We start from the raw sequence: 19687 nt of genomic DNA on the forward strand, positions 1-19687 counted from the left end.
GTGACCTCGGGGTGCGGGAGATAAAGAGGGACAGACAGGGGGACAGTGTGGATGTGGGGGTGTGAGGGGACACTGAGTGACCTCGAGGTGTGAGGGGACACAGAGTGACCTCGGGGTGCGAGGGACACGGGACAGTGACAGGGACATGGTGATCTTGGGGTGAGGGGACACGGGACAGTGAGGGGGACACGGTGACCTTAGGGGTGTGAGGGACAGAGAGTGACCTTGGGGTGCAGGAGGTGATGGGGACAGCGAAGGGGACACGGTGACCTCGGGGTGTGAGGGACACAATGGACAGTGTGGGCTGGAGGGGACACTGAGTGACCTCGGGGTGCGGGGGACACAGGGGAGGATTTGAGGGGACACTGAGTGACCTTGGGGTGTGGGGGACATGGGGACAGTGTGGATGTGGGGACAGTGAGGGTTTGGGGACACCAATGGGGACAGTGTGGATGTGGGGACAGTGAGGATTTGGGGACACCCATGGGGACAGTGAGGATCTGGGGACATGGGACAGTGAGGGTTTGGGGACACCAATGGGGACAGCTAGGATTTTGGGGACAAGGGGACACTGAAGTTTTGGGGACACCCATGGGGACAGCGAGGATTTGGGTGTGGGGGACATGGGGACAGTGTGGATGTGGGGACAGTGAGGGTTTGGGGACACCCATGGGGACAGTGAGGATTTGGGGACATGGGGACACTGAAGTTTTGGGGACACCCATGGGGACAGCGAGGATTTTGGGGACACCCAAAAACCCCCAAACCCCACAGCCAGAACCCCCAATCGGGAATTTTTGTGATCCAGGGAACCCCTGAGCTCCCCAAAATTTCGGCTCCCAAACCCCAAAATCCCTCAGAAAACCCCAAAATCCAAAAACCCTCAGAAAAACCCCAAAAGCCCCAAAGAATCCAGCGAGCCCTCTCTGTTAAAAGGTTTTTATTTAACGTTTTGAATTCGAGGTAAAATACTTTTTATTTTTCAGGTCTTTTTTTTTTTTTCCTTTTTTCCGTTTTTTTTTTTTTTCAACTTCCATAACAAAATACGGAGCTATGGGATACCCCTGGAAAAAAATATGTATATTATCCATAAATTTCTCTAGCACTCCATCATATATATATATAATATATATATGCAACCCTTTTTTTTAAATCTGATTTTTATAGAAATCGGAATTTTTTTAAAGGCACAAATTTCGGATTTTTTGTCTTTTTTTTTTTTGTTTTTTTGCCCCTCTACTTTACACCCTATGTACAAAGCCACGCTCCCCATCCCAAATTCCATCAATTTTCCCGATGGATTCCTGCCGGATTCCCACCGGGGAGAGTTCAAATCCCTCGAAATCCCTCGAAAAAGGGGTTTTTGGAACCCAAAGAAAAGCGTAAATACCGGTTTAAAAAGCGCTAAAAAAAAACCAAAAAAAAAATCAAAGTTTTTCACCCGGAAAAATCCAAAGTTTTTCCGGATTTTTGATGATTTCAACCGAGAGAAAATTCCTGGTTTTTTTTCTTTTTCAATCCCACCAGGACGCGGAGACGCGAAAAAAAGGAAAGAAACCAACGGAAAAAACAGCTTAAAATAATACAAAACCTCAACATAATTATGGAATAAATAAAAAACTCCGGGACAACCCCATTAATGCTGTTGGATTTTTCCTCCTGTTCCTCCTTTTTTGGGAAATTCCTCCCCAGAAATTCCCCCTTTTTGGGGCTGTCCCATCAAAAAGTCTCTTTTTTTTTTTGTCGTTTTTTGTCCTTTTTTTTTTTTTACATTTTTCCTACGGATTTGCTACGAAAAAGAAGCGAAATTACCAACAAAAACAAAAACGGCTGGAAAAAAACGGGACCATGCTCCGGGGCAAATTCATCCAGGAGAGAATTCCAACCATTCCCAACTTCCCGAGGGTTTGTTTTCTATTAAATGGTTTGGCACGCTGGAATTTGAGCGATTTTTCCTCGAAACTTCCGATTTTGTTTTTTTTCTCCATAAAATTTGGATCTGGTTGATTTTTTTTTTTTTTCCTTTAAATCCGTTTTTTTTTTTTTTTTTACACGTTTTCCTTCTCCTCTTCCTGCTTTTTTTTTTTTTTTTTTGCTTTTTGTTTTTCCTTCTCCTCTTCCTGCTTTTATTTTATTTTTATTTTTTTTCTTCCTGCTCCCGGGCTCCGTTGGGAATTCTGGAATTCCCGAGAGGCGCCGGATCCGTCGTCCTGAGTCCGGAATTCCCTGAACTCTCCCAAGTTATTTTTATTTTATTTTCATTTTTTTTCTTATTTTTGTTGTTTTTTTTTTCTGCAGTGCAATGGCTGTGGAAAAACAAAAAAAAAAAAAACCCCAACATTCCCACCCTTCCCAAAAAACCCCCAATCCCAAAAAAATCCTTTTTTTTTTGTTTTTTTTTAAAGCCACAACAATTCCAACTTTCCTCCTTCTCCTCCCTGGGATCCCGAAGGATCGGAAGAGGGGGGGGGGGAAATGAAAAGAGGAAAATTCCGGCGTTTTCCCCCCATTTTTTTTTTTTTTTTTGTTCCTGCTTTTTCCCGACGGTTCCGGCACTTGGATTTGGGATCGGCGGCGGGAATTCGGGAAAGGCCTCCTGTGTAATTCCTGAGTTCCTCCTCGCGCCCTCTCCGGGCCGGTCGGTCGGTTGCTTTGCGTTATTTTGTGGGGTTTTTTTGTTTTTGGGATAATCCAGGGGGTTTCGCACCCCAAACTCTTGGAGCTCCACATTCCGAGGCTCCCGGACCCGGCCGGGCCGGGATTTTGGGAATTCTGCTCCTTCCAGCAGGGACAGAGCGGCGAAATTCGGGATCTGCCCCCAAAATCCGGGCAGCGCCCGCCCAATCCAGAGATTCCCACAAAAAGTCCAAACGTGGTTCCTTCTCCTTTTTTTTTTTTTTTTTGTTGTTTTTTTGTCTTTTTTTTCTTCTTTAAGGCATGAGTCAAACGGGGAAGAAAAGGGGGAGGGTCCAAAAAAAATCTGGGAATGGCGCCGGGAATTCCGGCGTTCCCGGGACTCACCACAATCATTCCAGCGCTCCTTCCAAGCATTCCCAAAAAATTCCACCCACACGGATCCCACAGCGGGGAAAACACAAAAAACCTCCCGCTCCGGGCACACGGAAACCAAAGGGAGGGGAAAAAAAAAAAAAAAACCAAACCCCAACATTTTTAATGCGTTAGGATTAAAGGCATCCGGTTAATTTTGTGTTATTCCCGTTCCCGTTCCCTGAAAAAGTTTGGAGAGTTTTGCTCATGGCTTCTGTGAGAGAGAGAGAGAAAAAAAGGCGGGAAAAGGGGAATTTTCCCCGGAAATCCGCCGGGAACGACGCGGCCTCCATCCCGATTTTCCGAGTTTTCCTGAATCCTCTTCCCCCCGCCCCAAACCCCGCTCCGTGGACAGTGCAAAATTCCCGATGCAAAATTCCCAAGCTCCTCCTTTTCCCAAAAAAACCAAACAAAAAATAAAACCCAACAAAAAAATGAACCAAACCAGCTCCTGGATGGCCGGGGAAACTTCGCATCCGTAAAAAATAAAAATTCCCCCGAAAAAAATCAAAAGCCAACAGCCCCTGGATGTGGAGATTGCCGGTGTCCCAAAAAGCCCCCCGAGCCTGGAATCCCTTCCGTGCCAGTCCTGGAGCTCCAGCCGGCTTTTCCCGGGAAAAGCCAGCGGGAATTGCGGCAATTCCGGCTGCTGCGTCTTCACCTGCAAGTCAACAACAGAAACAACACAAAGGCCGAAGCTGCCCGCCCCCTCCCTTCTCCCACCCCGAAAATGCCCCCAAAACCCGGCCCTGCCCCGCGCCCCCCTCCCCGCCCTTATCCCGAACTGCTCTGCAACCTTGCTACATAAATACACGGATTTCTCCTCCGGGTGTTTGTTTGCCAAGGTTTTGTTGTTGTTTTGTGGTGTTGTTTTGTCGTTCCAGCCGGGATTAGGTGTCGGAGGCGGCGGCCACGGCTTTGGGCAGGTGCCAGACCCCGTTGGGCCGCGGCTCCTCGGGCATTTCCTGCCGGGAATCTCCGTTCCAGCGCCGCTTCAGCCGCAGCTTGGGGGGCATCAGGGCGTCCTCCCTCCTCTCCTGCCCGGCCGCGGCGTCCCCGGGGCAATCCCGGGGCTGTTTCTCCACGTTCTCCTCTCCGGACGAGCCGGGCTGAGGCGGGACGGGCACCCAGGCCGGAGCGGCCGGGCGGGCAAACACCGCGGCCTTCTCCTCCGCGGCCTTCTCCTCGTCTTCCTCCTCCTCCTGCTCTTCCTCCCGCTTCTCCGGCTTCTCCTCGTCCCGCTCCTCCTCCCTGTCGGGCTCCACCTTGACGCGGGGCGGCTCGGCATTGCTGTTGTTGCCGCTGTTGGTGGCGGCGCCCTCAGGGCTCTCCAGGCGCTCGCGGTTCTTGCGGCCGGCGGGCGGCGGCTGCAGCTTGATGGGGAACTGCGGCTGCTCCTCCAGCGGCACCGGGCACTGCAGCGGCGGCACCACCAGCGGGTAGCGGGGGAAAGTCCGCGGGCTCAGGTGGTAGTTGAACACGGAGCAGGCCTGCGAGTGCAGGTAGTGCTTCATCTCCTCGGGGTTGAAGGAGAAGCAGCTGCTGCCGGCGGCGGCGAACGGGCTGAGCCCCGGCGAAGGGCTGTACGAGAAGAGCGTGGGCGTCAGCGACAGCGCCGGCGAGATGGGCACGTTGAGCACGCCGGGGCGGCCCGGCAGCGGCGACACGGCGAAGGGGCTGTGCGGGTGCTCGGGGAACATGCCGGGCCGCGAGAACAGCGGCAGCACCACCTCGGGCTTGCGCTTGGGCCCGGCCGCGGCCGCGGCGTGCGGCGGCGCCAGCAGGTCCCGCCGCCACTCGGGGGCGCTCTCCTCCAGCTCGGCGGGCTCCGCCTTGCGCTCGGCGTCCGGCAGCGCCGCCTCGGCGTGAGGCGGCAGCAGCGAGGCCGCGGCGAAGCGGCCCGGGCCCTCCTCGGTGGGAGAGTGCGGCTCCAGAGGGGGGAAATGGAAGCGGGAGGAGGCCGTGGGCACGGGCGGGGCGCTCTGCGGAACCACGCCTGGAAAATGGGGGGGAAAAGGGGAAAAAATGATTAGGGGAGTGAGGGGGTGGGCGATGAGGGGGCTGGAGTTGTGGGGATGGGTCGGGAACGTGTGGGAGTGTTGGAAATGGCCGCCTGAGGGAGGGTGGCATCGGTCCGTGGAAATGTCTGAAATACCCATGGAAATGTCTGAAATATCCATGGAAATATCTCATCTGAGAGGGGATCTCATCAGTCCATGGAAATGTCTGAAAAATCCATGGAAATGTCTGAAATTCCACAGAAATTCTAAATATCCCATGGAAATATCTTAAATATCCACGAAATATCTACTAAAATATCACATGGAAATGTCTTAAAATCCATGGAAATATCTGAATCATGAGAAAGTCTGAATGTCCATGGAAATGTCTAAATATCCATGGAAATATCTCATCTGAGGGGGGAATCTCATCAATTCAAATCCATGGAAATGTCTGAAAATCCATGGAAATCTGAAAATCCACGAATTACATGAAAAATCCATGAAATACATCCATGGAAATATCTCATCTGAGCAGGGATCTCATCAGTCCGTGGAAATGTCTGAAATATCCACGGAAATGTCTGAGATACCCATGGAAATATCTCAAATATCCATGGAAATATCTCATCTGAGCAGGGATCTCAGTCCTGAAATGTGAAATCCATGGAAATCTTAAATATCCATGGAAATGTCTAAATATCCATAAAAATCTAATCCAGATGCTTAACAGGAAATATCTCATCAAATATCCATAGAAATGTCTGAATCCAGAAAAATCCTTACAGAAATACATGAATCTCGAAATTCATATCCATGGAAATGTCTTAAAAATCCATGGAAATGAGGGGAGATTCATCAGCAATCCATGGAAATGTCTTCCAGTATCCATAAAAATATCTCAAAAATCCATGGAAATATCTTCAATGTCCATGGAAACCTCTTCTCTGAGGGGGAATTCCATCAATCCATGCAAATGTTTCGAATACCCATGGAAATATGTCCAATATCAACGGAAATATCCCCGATATCCAGAGAAATATCTCAATTACCAAAAAATCTCCTCTAGATATCTCCTCAACCCACGAACCCCTCAAATCCCAACAAACCCCAAAACCCCTCAAATTCCCACCCAAACCCCTCAAATTCCCACAAAAATCCCTCAAATTCCCACCCAAACCCCTCAAATTCCCACCTCCTTTTTCCACCACAAATCTTGGTGAGGGAGGGGACAATCCTGGAGAAAACCCCCAAATTCCAGCTTTGCTCTCCCAATCCCCGCCCCGCTGGGAATGGAAAGGGCTGGGATTAACCCAGAGCCTTCCAAATTCTCCCAAATTCTTTTTTTTTTCCAAGCGCCCCGGGGACAGGAGGGAGCTGGGAACTGCCCGGACTCGTTTGCTCCCAGTTAATTACGGAATTACAGCTCCAGACACATCTCCCCACCCCCGTGCCTTGGCTTGGAAAAGACATTCCCCTCCTCTAAAAAAAAAAAAATAAAAAGAAAATAAAACAAACCCCGGCAGGGCCCACACAGGTGAAGGAGACACCAACACCTGGAGGAATTTTTCCCTTTTTTTTTTTTTTTTTGGCCTTCCCGGAGCCTTGGAAAAACAAAACCTTGGAGATTCCCTCGGGGAGGGGAGGCAGCCCCAGAGACGGCGCCGGACGGAGGCTCCAGCCTGGAAAAATCCCTTTTTTCCCCACACACAACCTGCTTTGATCCCTATTTTCCCTGCTTTTTCCCTGCCGGGTTGGTGTTCCAGGCTCTACCCTGGAAGCTGGATCAGATCTTCCAAATCGGGACTTGTTTGTGGAGAAAAATTTGGAACTTTTGGGAACAACGGCTTGCAGACAGTTGTTTTATCTTTATGGATTCAATAATCACTGATTTCCCCACTTTTCCTGCTCTTTTTCCTGCTGGATTGGTGCTCCAGGCTCTGTCCCCTGGAGCAGCTCATGCTAGGCCCAGCTCCTCTAAATTGAGATTTTGTGAGGAGAAAAGTTTGGAATTTCTGGGAATAACGACTTCCAGAGGGGTTTTCTATCTTTATGGATGCAATAATCACCAATTTCCCCCCTTTTCCTGCTCTTTTTCCTGGCTTTTTTCCTGGTTTTTTTCCCTGCTGGATTGGCTTTTCAGCCTTTCCCCTGGAGCAGCTCGTGCTAGGCCCAGCCCCTCTAAATTGAGATTCTGTGAGGAGAAAAGTTTGGAATTTCTGGGAATACTGACTTCCAGAAGGGCTTTCTATATTTAATGATTAAATAATCACCAATTTCCCCACTTTCTGCTTTTTTCCTGTGTTTTTCCCTGCTGGATCGGCCTTCCTGGCTTTGCCCTGCAGCGGAGTGTGCTAGGCCCAGCTCCCCTAAATTGAGAATTTGTGAGGAGAAAAGTTTAGAATTTCTGCGAATATCAACTTCCAGAAGGGTTTTCTATCTCTATGGACTAAATAATCACCAATATCCCCACTTTTTCTGCTTTTTTTCCTGTTTTTTTCCCTGCTGGATGGGCCTTCCAGGCTTTGCCCTGCACTGCAGTGTGCTGGGCCGGGCTCCTCTAAATTGAGATTTTGTGAGGAGAAAAGTTTGGAATTTCTGGGAATATCAGCTTCCAGAAGGATTTCCTGTTTTTATGGATTCATTTTCCCACTGTGCCTGATCAGGACAATCCCCCAGCTGTAAGAATTTGGCTTTTAGGGAGTTTAATTCCATCCAAAATCCCCCTGGAAAGACTTTTCCCAGGAAAAGCTGCTGACTCCGGGATAAATCTGGCAAAACTACTTTAGGGCAAAAAAGGGACATTTATGCTTCATTCCCAAACTCTTCCTCGTTATCCTCTCTCCTCCAGGGAAAAAGTTTTTATTTTTCGTCCAAATCCAAGAATTCCTGGTTTCCTCCAGGACTGCTGCGATCTCTAAGGAATCCCTCCCAACTCCGGGGCAGCAATGGGTTAAAAAAGAGCAATTTTTGGTTGAAAAGGAGCAGGAAAAGGGGGAGAGAAGGCAGAAAAAGCCGTGGATTTGTCCAAGGCCCCATAAACTCACCTGAGCCACTCCGGGATTGCATCCCAAGGCTGATCCTCTTATCCCACAAATCCCAACAATCCCCGGGGAAAGATAAACCCTGAGCCCACATCCCCCACTGCAGCCGGGATTTGCTCCCAGCTTTTGGGCTTTCTATCCAGCCTGGCTGTGGAAAAAACCAAATTCCACATTCCTGGGGGTTTTTTTTCCCCCATTTCCACTCAGAATTCCCAAATTCCCAAATTCCCCGGGCTCACCGTTGGGCCGGATGTTGATGAAGGGATAATTGGGCATCACCAGCTTGTTGAAGTTGAATTTGTAGGTGAATCTTTTGCCCTTGGTCTTGTGCAGGATCCTCTTGTTGTAGTAATATCTGGGAATAAATAAATAAATAAAATAAAAATTGAAGCACTCAAAAATCCAGAATTCCTTCCTAATTCCTGAGGGGTTCCTTCATAATTTCCTGTCTAACCAAAATATGGAGTTTTGGAATGGTTGGGGCTGGAATGGAGCTTAAACATCCTTAAAAATCCAGAATTCCAGAAGGATTCCTTCCTAATTTCCTGTTTAAACCAAAATATGGAATTCTGGGATGGTTTGGGTTGGAAAGGGCTCAAAAACCCTTAAAAATCCAGGGCCAGGGGCAGCTCCCACCTTCCCAGGTGGCTCCAAGCTGGAATGGGGCACTCCAGGGATGGGAAATCCATGGAATAACCCAGACCAGGGAAGGATTTATCCCTAAAATCCCATTAAATGGAATCCAGGAATGCTTTTGGGGTGGAAAAAAGACCTTAAACCCCACATCAGTCCCACCACCCCAAACCCTGAGAGACGAGCAGCATGACACCCCACCAAAAAACCCAAAATTCTGACTCATTTCAGACCCATTTCTTCAGAAAATCCACCCAAAAACCATCAGAACCCCACAAAAAGCCACCAAAATTTGGTAAAATTTGGCTGGAATTGCATTGATCACTGAGGGCCCAGCTGAGTTTATTGTGGTTCATGTGGGTGCCCCCAGAGCTGGGCCACAAAACCCAGAGCTGGACCAACCCCAGCATCCCAAACACTGAGAGAGGAGCTCAAAAAGCCTCGAAATTCCAAAATTTGAAGGAAAAATCCCCAATTTCACCGACCTGAGAGCCTGGCTGAACTTATCTGGGGTTTGCATTTCTGGTGCCCCCAGAGCTGCGCCAATCCCACCACCCCAAACCCTGAGGGGTGAGACACCACCACCGTGACATCCCACTTAAAACCACCGAAAATTCATGGAGAAAAAAGGAAAAATACCCAAATTCCACCAACCTGAGGGCCCGGCTGAGCTTGTTGTAGCTCATGTGGGGTTTGCATTTCTGGTGCCCCCAGGGCTGTGCCAATCCCACCACCCCAAACCCTGAGGGACGAACCAACACCACCGCGACATCCCACTTAAAAATCCCAGAATTCCATTTAAAAAAAAGGGAAAAATCCCCAAATTCCACCAACCTGAGAGCGTGGCTCAGCTTGTCGTAGTTCATCTGGGGCTTGCACTTGCAGCACCCCCAGAGCCACCGTGCCACCAAAGACCCAAACCCAAACCAAATCCCACCACTCCAAACCCTGAGAGATGAGCCCAAAATCCCCTGAAATTCTGAATTTTGAAGGAAAAATCCTGAATTCCACCAACCTGAGTGCGCGGCTGAGCTTGTCGTAGTTCATCTGGGGCTTGCACTTGTGGCACCCCAGAGCCAGGACAGCAAAACCCAAACCCAATCCCACCACTCCAAAGCCTGAGAGATGAGCCCAAAAACCCCAGAAATTCTGAATTTTCATGGGAAATTCTGCTGACCTGAGGGCGCGGCTGAGCTTGTCGTAGTTCATTTGCGGCTTGCACTTGTGGCGCCCCCAGAGCCAGGACAGCAAAACCCAGAACTGGGCCAATCCCACACTCCAAAGCCTGAGAGATGAGCCCAAAAACCCCAGAAATTCTGAATTTTGAAGGAAAAAACCTGAATTTCGGTTACCTGAGAGCGCGGCTGAGCTTGTCATAGTTCACCAGGGGCTTGCACTTGTGGTGCCCCCGAGCGCGCCACCAAAACCCAAACCCAAACCAAATCCCACCACTCCAAACCCTGAGAGATGAGCCCAAAACTCCCCAAAATTCCAAATTTTAATGGGAAATTTCACTGACCTGAGGGCGCGGCTGAGCTTGTCGTAGTTCATCTGGGGCTTGCACTTGTGGCGCCCCCAGAGCCAGGACAGCAAAACCCAGAACCTGGCCAACCCCACCATGACATCCCACCTAAAAACCCCAAAATTCCATGGAAAAAAAAGATAAAAAAACCCAAATTTCACCAACCTGAGGGCGCGGCTGAGCTTGTCGTAGCTCATCTGCAGCTTGCACTTGCGGCGCCCCCAGAGCCAGGACAACCCCACCATCACATCCCACCTAAAAACCCCAAAATTCCACGAAAAAAAAGGGGAAAAATCCTGAATTTTGGTTACCTGAGAGCGCGGCTGAGCTTGTCGTAGTTCATCTGGGGCTTGCACTTGTGGCACCCCAGAGCCAGGACAACCCCACCACCACATCCCACCTAAAAACCCCAAAATTCCATGAAAAAAAAAAGATAAAAAAACCCTGAATTCCACCAACCTGAGGGCCCGGCTGAGCTTGTCGTAGTTCATCTGCGGCTTGCACTTGCGGCGCCCCCAGAGCCAGGATAGCAAAACCCAAACCCAAACCCAATCCCACCACCCCGAACCCTGAGAGATGAGCCCAAAAACCCCAGAAATTCTGAATTTTGAATGAAAAATCCCCAAATTCTGCTGACCTGAGAGCTCGGCTCAGCTTGTCATAGTTCATCAGGGGCTTGCACTTGTGGTGGCCCAGAGCCGCGCCACCAAAACCCAAACCCAAACCCAATCCCACCACCCTGAACCCTGAGAGATGAGCCCAAAACTCCCCAAAATTCTGAATTTTCGTGGGAAATTTTGCTGACCTGAGTGCCCGGCTGAGCTTGTCGTAGTTCATCTGGGGCTTGCACTTGTGGCGCCCCCAGAGCCACCGTGCCACCAAAACTGAAACCCAACACTACCACCATCACATCCCACCTAAAAACCCCAAAATTCCATGGAAAAAAAAGGGGAAAAATCCTGAATTCCACCAACCTGAGTGCCCGGCTGAGCTTGTCATAGTTCATCTGGGGCTTGCACTTGCGGCGCCCCCAGAGCCAGGACAACCCCACCATCACATCCCACCTAAGAACCCCAAAATTCCATGAAAAAAAAAGATAAAAACCCAAATTTCACTGACCTGAGGGCCCGGCTGAGCTTGTCGTAGTTCATCTGGGGCTTGCACTTACAGTGGCCCCAGAGCTGCGCCACCAAAACTGAAACCCAACACTACCACCATCACATCCCACCTAAAAACCCCAAAACTCCATGAAAAAAAAAGATAAAAATACCCAAATTCCACCAACCTGAGGGCCCGGCTGAGCTTGTCGTAGTTCATCTGGGGCTTGCACTTGCGGCGCCCCCAGAGCCAGGACAGCAAAACCCAGAACCTGGCCAACCCCACCATCACATCCCACCTAAAAACCCCAAAATTCCATGGAAAAAAAAGGGGAAAAATCCTGAATTTCGGTTACCTGAGAGCGCGGCTGAGCTTGTCATAGTTCATCTGGGGCTTGCACTTGCGGCACCCCCAGAGCCGCGCCAATCCCACCACCCCAAACCCCAATGGACAAGACAACAGTACCCTGATATCTCACCTAAAAATTCCAAAATTCCATGGCAAAAAAAGTTAAAACAACCCAAATTTCACTGACCTGAGGGCGCGGCTGAGCTTGCTGTAGTTCATCTGGGGCTTGCACTTGTGGTGCCCCCAGAGCCACCAAAGACCCAAACCCAAACCAAATCCCACCACTCCAAACCCTGAGAGATGAGCCCAAAACCCAGAAATTCTGAATTTTGAATGAAAAATCCCCAAATTCTGCTGACCTGAGTGCGCGGCTGAGCTTGTCGTAGTTCATCTGGGGCTTGCACTTGCGGCGCCCCCAGAGCCGCGCCACCAAAACTGAAACCCAACACTACCACCATCACATCCCACCTAAAAACCCCAAAATTCCATGAAAAAAAAAGGGGAAAAATCCTGAATTTCGGTTACCTGAGAGCCCGGCTGAGCTTGTCATAGTTCATCTGGGGCTTGCACTTGCGGCGCCCCCAGAGCCAGGACAACCCCACCACCACATCCCACCTAAAAACCCCAAAATTCCATGGAAAAAAAAGGGGAAAAATCCTGAATTTCGGTTACCTGAGTGCGCGGCTGAGCTTGTCGTAGTTCATCTGGGGCTTGCACTTGCGGCGCCCCCAGAGCCGCGCCACCTCGTCGGGGTCCTTGATGACGAACTCGCCGTACTCGCCCTGCTGCCAGGCGATGACGTGCCGGAACTCCTCCTTCTGCAGCAGCTCCAGGATGAAGTGCCACAGCTGGATCTGCCGCGAGCCCGGGCTCGACTCCGTCTTGTACGCCCACTCGGGGAAGTGGTAGCCTTTGGGGGGAGAAAAGGGGGAAAAAATGAGAAAAACGGGGAAAAAATGGGATTTTGGGGAAAAAAATGCGATTTTGGGAAAAAGCGGTGGGATTCTGTTCAGTGTTTATTCTGGGAGATCCAGAGTCCCATCCAGCTGCTCACTTCTGACTCCTCTGAGCCCCAATTCCTTGGGAAATACACCCAAAAACCCACAAAAACCTGTGAAAAACCACCAAAAATTGGGAAAATCAGCTGGAATCGCATTAATTACTGGTGCCTGGAATTCTGTTCAATATTCCGTGTGAGAGCAGGGAAATCCAGGTTTCCCATCCTTCTAATTCATTTCAGCCCCATTTTCTTTGGAAAATTCACCCAAAACCCCACAAAAATACCACTAAAAATTGGTAAAATTTGGTTGGAATCCCATTAATTACTGGTGCCCGGAATTCTGTTCAATATTCTGTGTGGGAGCAGGGAAATTCAGGTTTCCAGAATTTCCAGCTGCTCATTTCTGACTCCTTTCAGCCCCAATTCCTTGGGAAATGCACCCAAAACCCACTAAAAAACCCACAAAAACCTGTGAAAATCCACCAAAAATTGGGAAAACTCTGCTGGAATTCCATTAATTACTGGTGCCTGGAATTCTGTTCAATGTTTCGTGTGAGAGCAGGGAAATTCAGGTTTCCCATCCTTCTGATTCATTTCAGCCCCATTTCTTTGGAAAATCCACCCAAAAATCACCAAAACCCCACAAAAATACCACTAAAAACCCAGCAAAAATGGGTAAAATCTGGTTGGAATCCCATTAATTACTGGTGCCTGGAATTCTGTTCAATATTCTGTGTGGGAGCAGGGAAATTCAGGTTTCCCATCCTTCTGATTCATTTCAGCCCCATTTCCTTGGAAAATTCACCCAAAACCCCACAAAAAACCACCAAAAATTGGTAAAATTTGGTTGGAATCCCATTAATTACTGGTGCCTGGAATTGTGTTCAATATTCTGTGTGGGAGCAGGGAAATTCAGGCTTTCCAGAATTTCCAGCTGCTCATTTCTGACTCCTTTCAGCCCCATTTCCTTGGGAAATGCACCCAAAACCCACCAAAAAACCCACAAAAAAAATCCACAAAAACCTGTGAAAAACCACCAAAAATTGGGAAAATCAGCTGGAATTCCATTAATTATTGGTGCCTGGAATTGTGTTCAATATTTTGCATAGGAGCAGGGAAATTCAGGTTTCCCATCCTTCTGACTCATTTCAGCCCCATTTCCTTGGAAAATTCACCCAAAATCCCACAAAATAAAACCACTAAAAAAAACCCCTAAAACCTGTGAAAAAGCACCAAAAATTCAGAATTCTGTGTGGGAGCAGGGAATTCCAGATTCACATCCAGCTGCTCCCTCCTGACTCACATCGGCCCCATTTCCTTGGGAATTCCACCCAAAACATCCAAAAATCCACTGAAAACCAGCAGAAATTGTGAAATTGGCTGGAATTCCTTTCAATGTTCCCTGCAAAATCCCAGGGATGGAATTCAGGCAGGAAAAAATCCGAATTTGGGGTGGGATTATTTTGGGAAAATTTTGATTTGGGGTTGGGGTATTTTTTGAAAAAAATCTGATTTGAGGTTGGATTTATTTTGGAAAAAATCTGATTTGGAGACTGAGTTTATTTTGGGAAAATCTGATTTGGGGTGGTTTTTTTCTTGTGGAAAAATCTGATTTGGAGTTGGGACTTTTTTTTGAAAAAACTGATTTTGTGTGGTGATTTTTTGGGGGGAAAATCTGATTTGGGGTGGAGGTTTATTTTAGGAAAAATCTCATTTGGGGTAGAAGGTTTTTTGGGAAAATCTGATTTGGGATCAGGGTTTATTTTGGGAAAAATCGGATTTGGGGTTGGTTTATTTCAGGAAAAATTGGATTTGGGGTTGGAGTATCTGGGAAAGGGCAAAAATGGGAATTTAAATCTGGGAAAGGATAAAAGTGGGAATTTATATCCTGGGAAAGCAGCAAAAATGGGATTTATGGGATTTTATCCCAGGAAAGCAAAGAAATTGGGATTTATGGGATTTTTATCCCAGGAAATGAGTTGAAAATGGGATTTTTATCCCAGAAAAGCAACAGGAATTGGGGTTTTTGGGATTTTCATCCCAGAAAAGCAGCAGGAATTGGGGTTTATGGGATTTTTATCGCGGGAAATCAGCTGAAAATGGGATTTTTGGGATTTTATCCCAGAACAGGATTTATGGGATTTTATCCCAGAATAGCACAGGAATTGGGGTTTTTATCCCAGAAAAGCACAGGAATTTTGGGGTTTTTATCCCAGAAAAGCAGAGGAATTTTGGGGTTTTTGGGATTTTTTGGGAGCTGCTCACCCCCTCCTCCCTCGGGCTTGTCCACGATGCTGCAGCCGGCCTTCATCCTCTTCCTCCTGCCGAGGGAAAGGGTCAGAAATGGGGGAAAAAATGGGGGAAAATGAGGGGAAATGAGGGGAAAAAGGGGGGGGGAAATTGGAAAAAATGGGGAAAAAATGGGAAAAATGGGGGAAAAATGGGGGAAAAATGGGGGAAAAAGATAGGGGTGGGGAAAAATGGGTGGAAAATTGGGGAAAAAAATGGGGTCAGCAGGGACAGCCCAGGAAATAGGGGAAAAAAAAGGGAAAAATGGGAAAAATGGGGGGAAAATGAGGAAAAAACCGGAGAAAAATGGGGTCAGGAGGCACCGCCCTGGAAATGAGGGAAAATGGGGAAAATATTGGGAAAATTGGGGAAAAATGGGAAAAATGGGGTGAGGAGACAATAACCAGGAAAAATGGGGAAAAATGGGGAAAAAAGAGAGAAAATTGGGAGGGAAAGGGGTCAGGAGACACCGCCCAGGGGCTGAAATGGGGAAATAATGGGGAAAAATGGGGGAAATAATGAGGAGAAAATGGGAGAATAATGGGGAGAAAATGGGAGAATAATGGGGAGAAAATGGGGGACAAAAAGAGGGAAAATGAGGGGAAATTCAGAGAAAATGGAGAAAAAAAAAGGGGGAATAAAGTGGGGGAAAGGGGGGAAGAAATGGGAGAAAAATGGGGGGAAATGGGAGTAAATAGGGACAAAAAGGGGGAATAAAGGGAAATAAATGGGGAGGAAACTGAAGAAAATGGAAAAAACATGGGGAGAAAAAAAAAGGGGAAATAAGGGGAAGAAAAGAGGGAAAAAGGGTGGAAAAGGGAGAGAAAAACAAGGAATAAAAGGGAAATAAAGGGGAAATAAAGGGGAAAAAAAGGGGGAAAGGCAAGAGAAGAGGAAGAAAAGGGGAAAAAGGGGAAAATGGAGAGAAAGGAGCAGAAGGAGGGGAAGGAGAAGCAGAAAGGGAAATTTCCCTGGCTGGGGCTGCAGAGGAGACAAAACAAACCCAGCTCAGCCCCAGACGGGCTCGGCTGCCAAAATCCACAGCCGGGAGCGGGCCCGGGGTGTGCGGGGGGAATGGGGAAAAATGGGGAAAAAATGGGAAAAAAGGGGAAAAAATGGGGGAAAATGGGGAGAAAATGGGGAAAAAATGGAGAAAAAAGAAATGGGGGGAAAATGGGGAGAAGAAACAACGGGGGAAAATGGGGGGAAAACATGAGAGAGAAAAAAGATGGGGAGGGAAAAAAAACGGGAAATGGGGGAGAAAATGGGGGAGGGGAAACAGGGGAAAAATGGGGATGAAAATGGGAGAAAGGAAAATAAGAGAAATGAGGGGAAGGGAAAAATGGGAAAACGAGGGGAAAAATGGGGAAAAAATGGGGAAAAACATAGAGAAAAGTAGGGAGGGGAAAACGGGAAAAATAGGGAAAATAAGAAAAGGGAGAAGAAACAGAGAAAATGGGGAGGGGAAAATGGGGAAAAAATGGGAAAAACATAGAGAAAAGTAGGTAGGGAAAAATGGGGGAAAAATAGAGAGAAAAATAGAGAAAATGGGGAGGGAAAAACGAAAAAAATGGGGGAAAAATACAGAAAAACAGAGACGAAAAGGAGAGGGGAAAACAGGAAAAATGGGGTAAAAATAGGGGAAAAATAGAGAGAAAGGGGAGGGAAAACGGAAAAAATGGGGAAATATGGAGAAAAATAGAGAAAAAATAGAGAGAAAGGGGAGGGGGAAACGGGGGAAAAAAGAGGGGAAAAATAGAGAGAAAGGGGAGGGAAAACGGAAAAAAATGGGTGGAAAATAAAGAAAAAAAAGAGATAAAAAGGGGAGGGGGAAATGGGGAAAAAGGGAAATAAAGGGGGGAGGAAAGGGGGGAAAATAAAGGGGAAATGGGAGAAAAGGGAAAGAAAAAGGAGAAAAATAGAGGAAAAGAGAAAATAGAGAAAGAGAAGGGGGGAAAATAGAGGGAAAAAAAAGAGAAAAATGGGGAGGGGGAAATGGGAAAAATGGGGGGAAAACACAGGAAAGGGGGAGGAGGAAATGGGGAAAAAGGGAAATAAAGAGGGGAAAAACAGAGAAAAATGGGAAGCAAAAATGGGAAAAACGGGGGAGGGAAAACAAGGGGGAAACAGAGGGAAAATGGGGAAAAATGGGAAAAAAGGGGGAAAAAAGGGGAAAGGGGGAATTTCCGTGCCGGGGCCGGCGGGCCGGGGTTCCCGGCAGAGCCCCCGAGCCCCGGCCCGGTCCCGTTCCCCAAATGGCGCCGGGCCCGCGGCCCCCCCGCCCCGCCGCGCTCCCGTCCCGGCGCCCCGAGCGTGTCCCGGCCTGCCCGGCCCGCCCCGGCCCCGGGCGCCGCCGCTCCCGCCGCTCCCGCCCGCAGCCACCCCCGGAGCGGCGCCGAGCGGAGCCGCGGCCTCCCCGCGCGGGACGGGGCTGGCCCGGTTCCCGTTCGTTCCCCGTTCGCTGCCGGTGCCGGTACCGGGGCGGGCGGGGGTCGCTCGCTGCTCGCCCCCGCTCGGTTCTGGGTAACCCCCGCCCCCCCCGGCCCCGCCTCTGGGGCCGCTCCGCGCTCAGCGCCGGCCCCCGCCGCCCTCCCCCGGTTACCGGGACCCCCCCGCCGGTACCGGCACTGCGCTGCGGCCCCGCCGCCCCCGGAGAGCGCCCGCTCCGCCCTCAGGGGGGGCTCCCCCTCATCCCCCCCGCTCTCCGGTACCCCCGGCAATCCCCCCACCCCTCCGGTACTCCCGGTACCCCCGGTACGAACCTGCGGGGGCGGCGCGGGCCGGGAGGAGCGAGGCGGGTTCCGGCACAAGGAGGAGGAGGAGGAGGAGGACGGGAAGGGAGGGGGGAAACGGGGCAGGAGGCGGGCGGGGACCGGGGCGGGGGGGGGGGCGGATCGTTCCCGGTAGTGCGGGGCGGGGGAGCGGAGGCGGCTCAGGCTCCGGCCGCTCGGTCCCGCTGCGGCCGCGGTCGGTGGCGCCGCCGCCTCTCGTCCGTGCCCTCCTTTCCCTTGTTGTTGTTCGTTCTCCTCCTTCCGCTCCTTCTCCTCCTCCCGGTGCCTCCCCCGCGCCGCCGCCGCCGCCGGAACCGGAACCGCCGCCGCCGCCCACGCGCTTCCGGGCAGCGCGCGCGCCCACGCGCTTCCGCTTCCGGTCCCGCTGAGGGGAGGGGGGAGAGGCGCGGGAGCGCGCGCGCGGGAAACGCCCCCTGCCCTCACAAACACGGGCCCGGAAAAACGGGAAAAAACAGCAATAAAACAGCGAGAAACGGGGCTAAAACCGGGATGAATGGAGAAAAACGGGCATAAACAAGGCCGAGAGGGGGCAAAACCTGAGATAAATGGGGATAAACAGGGCTAAAACCGGGATAAATGGAATGAAAAGAGGGCAAAAGCCGGAATAAATGGAGAACACCAGATATAAACGGACCAAAGCAGGGCAAACCCGGGTATAAACGGAGCTAACCCGGGTATAAACGGAGCTAACCCGGGTATAAACGGAGCTAACCCGGGTATAAACGGAGCCAAACACCCCAAACTGCCTGAAAAGCGGAGCCAGAGCAGCCCCGAGCGCAGGCCCAGACTGGGACCTAAACCGGGTACAAACAGACCTAAAATGGACCCAAACCAGGCCAAAAATTGGCCCCAAACCAGGCCCAGGATGCTCCCTAAAACAGCCCCAAAACCAGCCCCAAAAAACCCCAAACCAGCCCCAAAATAGAACCAAACCCAGAGGCAAAACCAGGCCCCAAATACACCAAAACCCACCCCAAAACCGGCCCCGAGTTCCCAAACACCCCAGAACCAGCCCCAAAATACCCGAAACCCTCCCCAAAATAGAACCGAACCCAGGGCCAAAACCAGGCCTCAAATACCACAAAACCAGCCCCAAAACACCCCAAAAAAACCTCAAAAAACCCAAAATAGAACCAAACCTGGAGGGAAAACCAGGCCCCCAAAAAAACCCCAAAACCAGGCCCCCAAAAAAACCCCAAAACCAGGCCCCAAATGCCTCAAAACCAGTCCCAAAAAAACCTCAAAAAAACCCAAAACAGAACCAAACCCAGGGTGAAAACCAGGCCCCAAATCCCCCAAAATCAGCCCCAAATCCCCCCAAACAAAGCACGCAGCCCAAACGTCACCAACATTTATTTGCTGATATTTACACGGTGGGTGTGGGTGGGGGGGTCCCCAATGTCCCTCCCAGGTTTTGGGGTCCCCAAGGTGTCCCCAATGTCCCTCCCCAAAACAGTCCCAGGCAGGAAATTGGGGACAAACCCGAGGGTTTTGGGGTCAGAAACGGGGAAATCGGTCCAGTTGTGGGGTCAGGGGATCCTCCCACCCCAAATCCCCCTGAGGACCCCCCAAAAATCCATCTGGGACCCCCATCTTGGGTCCCCCTCCCCAGCACAGCCCCAGGGATGGAATTGGGGACAAACCCGGGGATTTGGGGTCAGAAATGGGGAAATTGGTCCAGTTGTGGGGCTGAGGGAATCATCCCACCCCAAAACATGCGGGGACCCCAAAATCCCCCAGGGACGCCCCAAAAATCCATCTGGGACCCCCATCTTGGGTCCCCCTCCCCAAAACAGTCCCAAGCAGGGAATTGGGGACAAACCCGGGGATTTGGGGTCAGAAATGGGGAAATTGGTCCCTTTGTAGGGTCAGGGGATCCTCCCACCCCCAAACCCCCAGGGAGTACCCAGGGA

The 19687-nt window shown here is 50.1% G+C and overlaps 1 protein-coding gene across 7 annotated transcripts; it reads right to left on the bottom strand.

The window, feature by feature from the left end:
* Positions 1-923: 923 nt before the first annotated feature.
* On the bottom strand, positions 924-18071 carry ETV3 (ETS variant transcription factor 3). 7 transcript variants are annotated; one of them, XM_064732523.1, is made up of 5 exons: positions 17745-18071; positions 14959-15014; positions 12366-12603; positions 8332-8447; positions 924-5044 (listed from the first exon to the last, which is right to left on the bottom strand). In XM_064732523.1, exons 2-5 carry the CDS (start codon positions 15002-15004, stop codon positions 3939-3941), a joined length of 1506 nt encoding a protein of 501 aa, XP_064588593.1. In that variant the 5' UTR covers positions 15005-15014; positions 17745-18071; the 3' UTR covers positions 924-3938. The 7 variants fall into 7 exon arrangements, with proteins under 7 accessions (XP_064588593.1, XP_064588597.1, XP_064588600.1 ...); XM_064732527.1 differs by lacking the exons at positions 12366-12603; positions 14959-15014; positions 17745-18071 and adding an exon at positions 12053-12118; XM_064732530.1 differs by lacking the exons at positions 12366-12603; positions 14959-15014; positions 17745-18071 and adding an exon at positions 11701-11744.
* Positions 18072-19687: the final 1616 nt, after the last annotated feature.

This window comes from Zonotrichia leucophrys, chromosome 25 (genome assembly GCF_028769735.1).
Source record: "Zonotrichia leucophrys gambelii isolate GWCS_2022_RI chromosome 25, RI_Zleu_2.0, whole genome shotgun sequence".
NCBI classification, from domain to species: domain Eukaryota; kingdom Metazoa; phylum Chordata; class Aves; order Passeriformes; family Passerellidae; genus Zonotrichia; species Zonotrichia leucophrys.